Consider the following 13,256-nt stretch of genomic DNA (forward strand, 5'->3'; position numbering starts at 1 on the left):
TAGCCAGAATGAGCCTGTTAAGTTAAAAGCTGTTTTATCATGGTACTCTTCTACTTAAATCCATATAATAGTTTCTCATCTCAGAATAAAAAGCAAAATTCTTCCAATGACCTATAAGATCCTATTATAATACGCATTTCCACCACCCCACCCCCATCATTATCTGATTGACTTCATTGTTACTATTCTAGTCTATTCCCTTCCAGCACTCTGCCCCAACCACATATAATGGATTGTCCACATTGTATCCAATCACACTGGTTTCCTTGCTGTTGTCTGAATAATCCAGGGATGCTCCCACCTCAGGGCATTTGTACTTCTAATTCCCTCTGGCTGGAATGTTCTTCCCTAGGATATTTTGAGCACTACCTCACTTCTTGCAATGTCCCCTTCTTGGTAAGGTCTTCTCTGACACTCTATCTAAAATTGCAAACCTTGGCCACCGCTACTTTTTATCCTTCCCCTCCTCTGCTTTTTCTCCTTAGCACCATCTAACATACTATATGTTATTCATTTATGTTGGATAATTCTGTCTCTCCCACCAGAAGGTAGGGTTCATGAAGACAGGGAATTTTGTCTGTTTTGTTCACTGCTTTATTTCCAGCTTTTACAACAATGCCTAGCACTTAGCCTAGCAGGTGCTCAATAAATATTTGCTGAATGAATAATATGAATGAAACACATGATTTATTCTCTAAGCAGAAAAAGTGATAGAAATTAAAAGGCACCCAATGTATAAATCAATCTGGAATGGAGTTACATTCTTGGGATATATATACTGGAGGAAAGTAGAAGCAACTATATGAGCAATAATACTTTTCTGAATATAGTTTCAAGAGACTGCATAAAGGAGTTTGCTTAATAGCCAATGATTTGAAAATGTTTTTTATATAACACCAACTCTTAGAAAAAATTTTAGCATTATTATATAACATGTGTCACCCTATTGCAGCATATTAGCATTCTTACATTAATTCTCATCAAGATATAAAATAATATACATATTGGTATATACAAATAAACCTCCACCTATCCTCTCCTACCTCCACCCCCAGCAATTTACTGATCTTTCAAGGCAGGGATTCTAGTCCCCGAAAGCAATACACAAAGCAACTTTGAATAAGTTAACAAGCATGGTTAGTACTTACACAGAAAAGACCAAGGGCTTTTAGCCATGTCTTCTATTGCTTTTTCCTTAAAATATTCTGAATATATTCTGTTACAAAGAAATATATGCTCCAGTGGAAGAGTCCTATGGTCCCTACACACAAGAAGGAGTGTACAAACTGCCTCCCACACACTCTTGGATACACTCCCTTTAAATATTAACAGTGAAGAGTCTGGAACACCTGGTTTAACAGCTGTCTTACACGACAAACATAAACTATGGAGCTTACAGATGGGTTTACCTCTAAGGGAACTGCAGTGCTCACTGAAAGGCTCTGCATTAGGAAGTTTAAAAACAGGGCATTTTCTTTTCCTTCAAATTAAAAACATATAAATTCCCATTTGAGGACAGAGTCATGGTTTCTAATCCCAGTCTTAAGCATTTAAAAATGTTAACATGATTTTGTGGGAGAGTAAAGCTGACATCAAAATCAAAAGTCTCTAGGATATGATGACTTCCCTTAACAACTCTAAAGAATTAGATGTGAATTCACCTAAACCTTTTTAGACCCGTTTTCCCCAAAATATATTGGTATAATTCATTGAGCGTATCTGCAACACAACAGTGTGAAATGTTAGGACCATAAAACAGGACTCATACTCTGGATGGGGACACAAGCAATGAATGTATTAAAAAAAATAGATAATAGCAAATTTTAATAACTGATAAAGGAAAACAACAGGATACTTTGGGAAAATGATATGGTAATGGATTCTGCAAATTTGAAGATATAATCAAATTTTTTCATTTATTAGTACAACGAAAATATTTTTTTAGCTTCTACTATGTGCTAAACATGGTTTATGGCTCAAGAAATACCACAATGAACAAAACAAGCAAAAATTCCAACCCTTATGAAGCTTATATTCTAGTGTTTTGAATGGAATTATTATCATAAATAGCACTGAAATCAGCTCTCCTGTGATTCTGTGGTTTCCTATTTATACTCTTAATTAGCAGTATAAGAATCTCCTAAGCCAGGGGTCTCAACCTCCAACCCCCAGGGCTCAGACTGGTACCAGTCCGTGGCCTGTTAGGAACCGGGCCGCACAGCAGGAGGTGAGGGGCAGGTGAGTGATAGAAGCTTCATCTGTATTTACAGCCGCTCCCCATCACTCGCATTACCGCCTGAACTCCGCCTCCTGTCAGATCAGCGGAGGTATTAGATTCTCTTAGGAGCGCGAACCCTACTGTGAACTGCACATGCGGGGGATCTGGGTCGCGTGCTCCTTATGAGAATCCAATGCCTGATGACCTGAGGTGGAGCTGAGGCTGAGGTCTGACTGCACAGAGCCCATAATAAATCAAAGTACTTGAACCATCCCGAAACCATTCCCCCACTCTGCCCCAGTCTGTGGAAAAACTGTCTTCCATGAAACCAGTCCCTGGTACCAAAAAGATTGGGGACTGCTGTCCTAAGCAATCACTACATTATTTAGGGGTACCCAAAAGGAGAAGATTCTCCACCACTAAATTTCTATTGGTTTTGCATTTAATGAAAAATATGACAGTCAAGTTTGGAAATTTTCTTTGAGTGATTCAGAATTTAAACTCAAAATATTGCTAACAAACCTTTCAGATAATATTTATTAGCATACTTCTAAATCTTTGTTTTGGTTGAAGGCTATATCTTAACACGTCTACATTTTGTTCAAATTCTGTAAAGTAGGACTTAGGCCAACAAGATTCCCATATTCAAGCACCAGAAATGAATCTCAAATCTTTTAGGCAGCAGGGTAATGACATATTGTATTATTATCAATATTAATGATAGTTTATAATTGATTTATCAAAACTGCCACTTGGAGCAACTCACTTCAGCTTACAAGACAGTCAACAGAGATACACTGTTTCACGCAAAACCTTTAAAAAAAAAACCCTGAGAATCCCATCACTTTCTCTGCATGTGCTTTGTGGAAAGTTTTACTACTTCCAGTTCAGTGTCATATTAAAGTCAACCTGGAGGATCAGCCAGAAGTTGTTCATCTATTGACGAACCTGCATTTCCACTACCGTTAACAGCTTCCTTGTCTTCATCTTCTTCCTCTTCAGGAAGAGAACTGTCCATTCTTTCCATCTTGCTGACAGATGTAGTTCGTTTTCTCTGGGATTCTGTGTCAAACTCATTATCAAAGAGGACCTGATCAACTGGATCTGGCTGGAAAGGGCTGGGTTCTGCTGGAGGCTTGGGAGTTCCATAGAAGTTTCCTGAAGTGGACAAAATAACAGCTGCTGAAAGTGCTGAATGCTGAATTGAGAGTCAGAACAAAATGATCTAGTGTATGTCTCTGCCCTGTTATCTTATACGGAAGTTTTTGAATACCCACCGTTGGCCAAAAGGAGGCCAAAGCACTTTTTCTTGGGAGAAGAGGAGGTAGAAAGACCAGGAAGAACTTATTTCTCAAGTGCCCTAACACTATATACTATCTAACATTATCTAACACTTTAAGACTATTTGTACTAAGGACAGGAAATTGACTTTACGTACGTAGGTTAGTTATTCCTACAGGGCTTGCCTTGCATGAGTTCTATATTAGGGCCTAATTTCTGAATTTAAATGCATCAATGCTCTTGTGTAAGACTAACTGGCAAAAAAAGTGGGAGTAAAGGAGGAGAAAACTAATTCAAATAATTTTGTTCTGATATGTAACATAATGAACTATTTTGGTAAAATAAGGAAACATACAGGCAAAGGATAAAGCTAAGAACCAACCAGTCTGTTCTGAAATGTAGGCTGCTTATGTAAAAGTTAATTTTTTGAAGTTTTTCTGAGCATTTTAATTATATTATTTTATCTGGCAATTTACTGAACAAATAGAGAATTTATTAGCATAACTCAATATTGGCTTACTCTCAGGAAAGCAAGAAATACTTTAATATGTTGTCTTGTAAATCAGTAATTTTTTTTTGTCTAGTTCTATATTTCCTTTTTATTATTTATCAATAACTATTTTTTTCTAACCAAAACTTAAGATTCTTTTTTTTATTGGAGTATAATTGCTTTACAATGGTGTGTTAGTTTCTGCTCTATAACAAAGTGAATCAGTTATACATATACATATGTTCCCATATCTCTTCCCTCTTGCGTCTCCCTCCCTCCCACCCTCCCTATCCCACCCCTCCAGGCGGTCACAAAGCACCGAGCTGATCTCCCTGTGCTATGCAGCTGCTTCCCACTAGCTACCTACCTTACGTTTGGTAGTGTATATATGTCCATGCCTCTCTTTCGCTTTGTCACAGCTTACCCTTCCCCCTCCCCATATCCTCAAGTCCATTCTCTAGTAGGTCTGTGTCTTTGTAAATCAGTAATTTTTGCAGTAAAAATGAATGTCCCAGAATAGAATGAAAACAACTGAATATCTGCTCAGTTTTTCATGTAGTCCCCAACAGGCAGCCACGTACGATGGAAAATGTCCAGTGGGTCTAGCTACCTTAAAAGTTTGTGGCTCCTGCTAGTTTTGACCTTATATATCAACCACTATGCTGATGTTACAGAAAGATAAACATGGACAGGGAATAAAATACTCATCATCTTCTTCTTTTATTTAAAAAAAAAATCTCCAAATTCCTTGGCTCCTAAGGAGGTAATTAAGATGCTCATTCATATACAGTAAATTAATGGGGTATATAATGGATTATTTTTCCAAGATGAAAAAAAACCAACAACAACATAGGTTGTTCACCACATCAGTGAGGCAAATCTACAAGTAACATGGTTTACCTTAAGTCGTGCTTGCTTTGAGGGGGAAAGTTTTAAGATAATTTCTTTGCAAATTTGACTTCGGGAGGTAACTGTCATTAAAATACTCAAGACAATGGAATCAAAATAATAAGACTTTTCAACCACATCTTGCCTCTCCCCACTCAACTACTTCCTTGCTTCCAAATCCACGTTTGAAATGGAGTTACTCCTGTCATGCAGATGGATGGAAAGTTTCATACTAAAACAGACTAAGAGGATCTCTGCAAACTTTCTGACCCATAAGTAAAGCAACGACCAATGAAAAAGCCAGTTCACATTTCTCTGGGACGGACGGCACAGAAATGCTCCAAACAGAGGTTTGGTTGGGGAATAGGATGCTCTAGGATCTCATTTTTTCCTGCATGATGTCCAATACTCATCCAAGAAATTTTGATGTACCATGAAGAAGTTAGAAGTCCACTTTTACTTTTTTTTTTTTCCAGTTTTTCTAAGGATGTTAGTTTTACAGGAAATACTAGAAACACATTTTATGGTGTATTCTTAGTAATTATTATCTGACCCTAGGGTGAAAATTAGAGAAATTCAGGATATTGTGATTGCTATATCCATAATCACTGATAAGAACTTAGAACTTCATAATAAATTCTGGCAGTTTCCTTATTTAAAAAAAATTATTGGCTTAGATTAAAAAAGAAAACTAGCATTGCTTATAAGTAAATTGGATCTGTTTTTCTTGAATTGTTGGTAAATATCAAGATTTCAGATACTGGAAGGTAAAGAATTACAAGGTTTGTGAACCTTGACTATAGTTATTCACAGAAAAAGTTTTTCATCTTTTTGAAGCTGTTTTGGAGATTTTTCTTTTTCTCTTTTTTCTTTTCTGAAGGGTTTTCATTTTTACAATAGAACAGTCAACCATTACATATTTTAAACCTATATAAAATCATATACAATAGTGTTAGAATAGTATTAGAAACTTATTTACTTATTTATTTACACATCCCCAGATACTAACTTTTGCCAGATTCCTTTCAGGTCTCCCCTTTTCCCCTCTTTAATGACACACACGTACAGTCACATATATAATTAACGGCCTAATTTCCTGTCTCTGTTCTTCCCACTTTCTCCCTGAGTTATCCTTATGCTGGTATATGTCATTTCCCTGCATATTATGTACATCTAGGACATATGTATATGCATACATAACATATAAATACTACTGCTTTAATAAAAGCTTCATGGAGTGTTTATGACATTACATATCTTTTTTTCTAGACAGTATACTGTCCATATCCTTTTGCAATCTTCTTTTTATACAACTGTATTTCTAAGACTTATTCCTGTTGATACATGTAGATTCTAGTCACCTGTTATATAATAGTCCATTTTTATGAACAAATTAAAAGGTATTTTATTAATTCCTCTACTAAAAGAGAGTTGGTTGCATTCCCTTATTGTTTCAAACGACACTATAATGACTATTCGGGTACATGTCTGCATATGTACATTGACAAGGGTCATTCTACAGTAGGCATACAGAAAGGGAACTGCTAGGTCAGAGTCAGGTGCATCTTTGAATTTACTAGCTATTGCCAAGATGCTCTCCAAAGGGATTATATCATTATATACTCTCTTCAGTTGTGTATGGGGGTTTCCATTTCCCACAATTATCAGTCTTTAAAATTTCTGTAAATCTTATGGTTGTGAAAGGGTGGATGACTGTTCATGTTCGTAACAGAAGCAAATGTAGAGGAATATCTTTGTGATCTAAGGGCAGAGAACGACTTCTTAAATGAAACTTCAAAGCATAAATCATAAGGAAAACAGTGATAAATCTGATAGACAAAAGTTAAGGATTTCTGTTTAATGAAGAAACACAGGACAAGGTTATTAGGTGACAGAATGGAAGAAAATATCTATATCCAATAAGGGATTAATATCTAAATAACTAAGGAATGTCTATAAACTGGAATGTGATTGAGATCCCACTTTTTAAAAAATGGACAAAGCAAATGAATAGACAATTTGCATTAGTCCAAGAAAACTAACAAGCATATGAAAAGATGCTCAAACTCTGACTACCAGAGAAACTAAAATTAAAATGAGATACCACTTCTACAACCATCAAATTGGCAACATTATAAAGCTGGATGATGCCAAGTGTTGAGGAGTATGTGGAGTCATTACTACATCTGCTACAGAACCAAATCCCTATGGCACTGCTGATGGGAATAGAGACTGCAGAGCTACCCAGAGCTACTTCATCACATTAACTATAGGTTAACAATTGGATACATATTCCACAGACATTCTCACACAGGTCTGTAAGAAGACGTGTGTGAGGATGTTGCAGATTTATCTGTGGTGATGAGGAGTTGCAGGCAATCTGGAAGTCCATCACTAGGAGAATCGTTAGGTAGTGGATTCACAACATGGAGTACTGTGCAGCAGTTAAAAAAACAATGAATTACATGCAAATACAGTACAGCAACATGGATGAATCTAAAAAACACAGTAGTAATACGTGAAAACAGTTAATAACTAATGAGATACATTTAGAACATGGCCCAGATGTAAATAATAAATACATGTACACAAGACACAATATACATTTTGTAAGAACACATGCAAACAAAAACATATACATTAAACACATCAGAATGGTTGCCTGTAGGAGGGAGGTGAATGAGAGCAGGCTATTTGCATAAAAATTTGTCATTTCCTCTGAAAAGTCTCCACTGGCCATCTTATCTAAATAAGATATTCCTATTATTTCCTTTAAATCCCTTGTTTTTGTTTCCTTCATAACATCTCAATTGGGTTGCTTTGTTTGTTTTTTGACTGCCTTCCCACTAAGATATAGGATTTATGAAGGCAGTATCATTTCAATATTGCTCAGCACAGCATCTCTAGCCCCTCTGATAGTGCTTGGCACATAGTATGAAAGAAGGATCAAATAAATTAATAAATGAATGAATGAGTCATGGGAGCTAAGCCCAGAAAGGGTGGCTGGGTCAAACATAGCAGGCAAAAGGAAATCATTAAAGATTCTGAAGGAGAGAGATATGACCAGAACTGCACTTGAGGAGGACTAGCACAGTAGCAACGAGCAGGGGGGACTGGTGAGAGGGAAGACACTGGAACAAATGAGATCAACTGCGACAGCCAGCATGAGCTAGTCCAGTGAGCCTACAATGAGGTGATAAAAGTAAAAAGAAAGGCAGTAGAAAACTACAGGCCAATATCACTGATAAACATAGATGCAAAAAACCTCAACAAAATACTAGCAAACAGAATCCAACAGCACATTAAAAGGATCATACACCATGATCAAGTGGGGTTTATTCCAGAAATTCAAGGATTCTTCAATATATGCAAATAAATCAACGTGATACACCATGTTAACAGACTGAAGAAGAAAAACCATATGATCATCTCAATAGATGCAGAAAAAGCTTCTGACAAAATTCAACACTCATTAATGATAAAAACCTGCAGAAAGCAGGCATAGAGGGAACTTTCCTCAACATAATAAAGGCCATATATGACAAACCCACAGCCAACATTGTCCCCTATGGTGAAAAACTGAAAGCATTTCCACTAAGATCAGGAACAAGACAAGGCTGCCGACTCTCACAACTCTTATTCAACATAGTTTTGACAGTTTTAGCCACAGCAATCAGAGAATAAAAAGAAATAAAAGGAATCCAAATGGGAAAAGAAGAAGTAAAGCTGTAACTGTTTGCAGATGACATGATACTCTACATAGAGAATCCTAAAGATGCTACCAGAAAACTACTAGAGCTAATCAATGAATTTGGTAAAGTAGCAGGATACAAAATTAAGGTGCAGAAATCTCTTGCATTCCTATACACCAGTGATGAAAAATCTGAAAGTGAAATTAAGAAAACACTTCCATTTACCAATGCAACAAAAAGAATAAAATATCTAGGAATAAACGTACCTAATGAGACAAAAAACCTGTATGCAGAAAATTATAAGACATTGATGAAAGAAATTAAAGATGATACAAATAGATGGAGAGATATACCATGTTCTTGGATTGGAAGAATCAACATTGTGAAAATGACTCTACTACCCAAAACAATCTACACATTCAATGCAATCCCTATCAAACTACCACTGGCATTTTTCACAGAACTAGAACAAAAAATTTCACAATTTGTATGGAAACACAAAAGACCCCGAATTGCCAAAGCAATCGTGAGAACGAAAAATGGAGCTGGAGGAATCAGGCTCCCTGACTTCAGACTATACAACAAAGCTACAGTAAGCAAGACAGTATGGTACTGGCACAAAAAGAGAAATATAGATCAATGGAACAGGATAGAAAGCTCAGAGATAAACCCACGCACATATGGTCACCTTATCTTTGATAAAGAAGGCAAGAATATACAGTGGAGAAAAGACAGCCTTTCAATAAGTGGTGCTGGGAAAGCTGGACAGGTACATGTAAAAGAATGAAATTAGAACACTCCCTAACACCATACACAAAAATAAACTCAAAATGGATTAAAGACCTAAATGTAAGGCCAGAAACTATCAAACTCTTAGAGGAAAACATAGGCAGAACACTGTATGACATGAATCACAGCAAGATCCTTTTTGACCCACCTCCTAGAGAAATGGAAATAAAAACAAAAATAAACAAATGGGACCTAATGAAACTTCAAAGCTTTTGCACAGCAAAGGAAACCATAAACAAGACAAAAAGACAACCCTCAGAATGGGAGAAAATAATTGCAAATGAAGCAACTGACAAAGGACTAATCTCCAAGATTTACAAGCAGCTCATGCAGCTCAATAACAAAAAAACAAACAACCCAATCCAAAAATGGGCAGAAGACCTAAATAGACATTTCTCCAAAGAAGATATACAGACTGCCAACAAACACATGAAAGAATGTTCAACCTCATTAATCATTAGAGAAATGCAAATCAAAACTACAATGAGATATCATCTCACACCAGTCAGAATGGCCATCATCAAAAAATCTAGAAACAGGGCTTCCCTGGTGGTGCAGTGGTTGGGAGTCTGCCTGCCAGTGCAGGGGACACAGGTTCGTGCCCCAGTCCAGGAGGATCCCACGTGCCGCGGAGCGGCTGGGCCCGCGAGCCATGGCCGCTGAGCCTGCGCGTCCGGAGCCTGTGCTCCGCAGCGGGAGAGGGCACAACGATGAAAGGCCCGCGTACCACCCAAAAAAAAAAAAAAAATCTAGAAACAATAAATGCTGGAGAGGGTGTGGAGAAAAGGGAACACTCTTGCACTGTTGGTGGGAATGTAAATTGATACAGCCACTATGGAGAACAGTATGGAGGTTCCTTAAAAAACTACAAATAGAATTACCATATGACCCAGCAATCCCACTACTGGGCATATACCCTGAGAAAACCATGATTCAAAAAGAGTCATGTACCAAAATGTTCACTGAAGCTCTATTTACAATAGCCAGGACATGGAAGCAACCTAAGTGTCCAGCATCGGATGAATGGATAAAGAAGATGTGGCACATATATATAATGGAATATTACTCAGCCATAAAAAGAAATGAAATTGAGATATTTGTACTGAGGTGGATGGACCTAGAGTCTGTCATACAGAGTGAAGTAAGTCAGAAAGAGAAAAACATATACTGTATGCTAACACATATATATGGAATCTAAGAAAAAAAAAAAAGGTCATGAAGAACGTAGGGGTAAGATGGGAATAAAGACACAGACCTACTAGAGAATGGACTTGAGGATATGGGGAGGGGGAAGGGTAAGTTGTGATAAAGTGAGAGAGTGGCATGGACATATATACACTACCAAACATAAAATAGATAGCTAGTGGGAAGCAGCCACACAGCACAGGGAGATCAGCTCGGTGCTTTGTGTCCACCTAGAGGGGTGGGATAGGGAGGGTGGGAGGGAGGGAGACGCAAGAGGGAAGAGATATGGGAACATATGTATAACTGAATCACTTTGTTATAAAGCAGAAACTAACACACCATTGTAAAGCAATTATACTCCAATAGAGATGTTAAAAAAAAAAGTACACCTGAAACTAACACAACACTGTAAATCAAAAAAAAAAAAAAAAAAGAAGGCAGTGTGAAAGCTGCTACAAAGGAAGAAATGACTAGATTTGGTAACACACTAGATGAAAACTGTGAGAAAAAGAAAGAAGCAAATGAAGACTCCTCTGTTTTGAGCTCTTGGTGCAGCTAAAGAGAGAAATTATTCTTTTGGATAGAGCACAAATGCATATTTGGATATGCTGAATTCATGGTTAGATACTTATTGAACACCATCTCTAGGCACTGAAGATAATATTGAGTAAGAAAGACATAATATCTGCTTTCACAGAGCTTGTGAAAAAGGCAATTATAATAGCTGATAAAGCAATGATGGAAAACGACAGGGTGCTATGGGAGTACATAAGCTTGCCAGTGAAGAGTGTTAGATAAAGAAAAAAAAGATCTAACAAAGAATCATTTAAAAGTTGAAATTGATCTTAACTCAGTACTTCCTAGAATCAAGTGAGTAAAGAGTTATGAAAAGAAAACCAATTTTTCTGTCTTTGTTATTTTCCTCCTCAAATCTATATTCTCTTTTCTCCAATAGAGGCAAGGTATAAATAGATTTTTTAAATTGTACAGTATTTTTATTTCCAACCACAAATAGAACTCACAAATACTTGTTGAGTTCATATGATGAATGTGAATTACCAGTGAAATATGCATACTGGCCAGTTTGAATGATTTTAGTATTTTGTTCACAATCAACTTTATAATGTAGAATGTGTTTGCTTATTGTTTAATCCCATTTTAATTAGTAAATTACAAATAGCCTAATCAAAAGAAAAATCCCCAAAGACTGATAGAAAAAACTTTAAAAAAATGGTATTTTACTGACCAAATTCCCTCTGAAATAATTGCAATCAATCAGATAGTTTTCTGGGTTGCTGTTGTCAATATTTGAGGACATACCATCATACGTTCCACTTTCTAATAATGCTCCACTCTCTTCCAGTGCTTTGAACTGTTCAACAGAAATGAAATTATAGTCCACCCCTGGTACTTCCCCATCCCTGGGGGCCCTTGTAGTGCCTAAGGGAAAAAAAAAACAACAACAAGAAAAAAATAGGTTGTAAAGTGCTTTTAAACTTATAAAACATTGAGAATAATAGAAAATTCAGTTTATAGAGAACACATGGGAAACAGACTACTGAATATATTGTATCTTCTAGAGTGATGATCAGAGAATTTTAGGCAAATTAACATTCCTAGGTGAAAGTAGGACAATAAATAATGTAGGATGAGTAAATATACTTTAATAAAAGCTAAAGATGGCTATGAAATTCAAAATTACAAAGATTAAAATGTTAGTGTCCAAGAAAACTTAACTTTCCAAGACACAACAGTTAATTCTTCTTTTAAACCTCAATTATTATTACTTAACATTTGAAGGAGAGATAAGTCCACCAAGGATAGGCTTCTTTTTCATGTAGCTACCTTACGTATTTTTACTTCTTTAGCATAAATGTAAACTAACATTTTACTCACTAGAGTTGTAAAGGACAATGAAAAAAGAAAAACAACTTTTAAAAACTCTTACTGAGCTCCATTAAAAAAACTTGAACAAGTATTAATTATGAAATTATTTTAGACTAATGAATAAAGGGCTTAGGGCTTAAGATAGGGATTCACATATTGCTTCTTAGCCATTATTCTCTTCAAGTAATTTCAAAACATTAAGCAGTAAATTGCTTAATGAAATTCACTACAGCAACAGAGCACTAAATTTCTATCTATTAAGGAATTAATGCCAAAGTAAAATGTTTTTCAGATCCAAGATATAAATTCAGGTTATGGCAGCATTGCTATATTTTACTGAATTTCACTGAACAAGAATCAATATTTTTTTGAACTGATATTGGAAATATTTCAAATACTAGAGAATACAAAAACGAGATCCAGGTACTTAGCCTGGAAATAGGGTTGGGATATTGTCCTGCCAAGGATGCCTTCCCAAGCCTATTCCTCTATTTATGCTATTTGCTAATAGCACTCCAAGCCAGAAATCTGTCAGTCACCTTGGGTTATTCCCTCTGCTCTACATCCAGTCACCAAATTTGGTTGATTCCATCTCCTAAATACCTGTAGGATTTATATACTTGTCTTCATTCTCACACTCACTTAATTCATATCATTATCTATGGCCTGTATTGTTGGCCTCCCAGGGTCAACCCTTTCTTCTCCCTGGCTATACCCCTTACCCAAACTGCAGCCAGTGACTTTTCTAAAACCATCTTGAGCGAAAAACCTCCAAACCCATCAACGGTTCCCATGATCCTGGCATAAAATTCAGACGCTACCTCTT

At 36.5% G+C, this 13,256-nt stretch overlaps 1 protein-coding gene across 5 annotated transcripts in view; it reads right to left on the reverse strand.

The window, feature by feature from the left end:
* Positions 1-13,256, reverse strand: part of MAGI3 (membrane associated guanylate kinase, WW and PDZ domain containing 3) — a 272,415-nt gene that overhangs the window by 74,174 nt on the left and 184,985 nt on the right. For all 5 annotated transcript variants that reach the window (XM_030869077.3, XM_060301074.2, XM_030869076.3 and 2 more), the window contains exons 3-4: positions 11,864-11,983; positions 3,167-3,376 (exon numbers count right to left, since the gene is read on the reverse strand). In XM_030869077.3, coding sequence (XP_030724937.2) covers positions 3,167-3,376; positions 11,864-11,983 — 330 coding nt within the window. The remainder of the gene's footprint in view (positions 1-3,166; positions 3,377-11,863; positions 11,984-13,256) is intronic.

The sequence above is a fragment of the Globicephala melas genome, chromosome 1 (assembly GCF_963455315.2).
Source record: "Globicephala melas chromosome 1, mGloMel1.2, whole genome shotgun sequence".
Lineage (NCBI taxonomy): Eukaryota > Metazoa > Chordata > Mammalia > Artiodactyla > Delphinidae > Globicephala > Globicephala melas.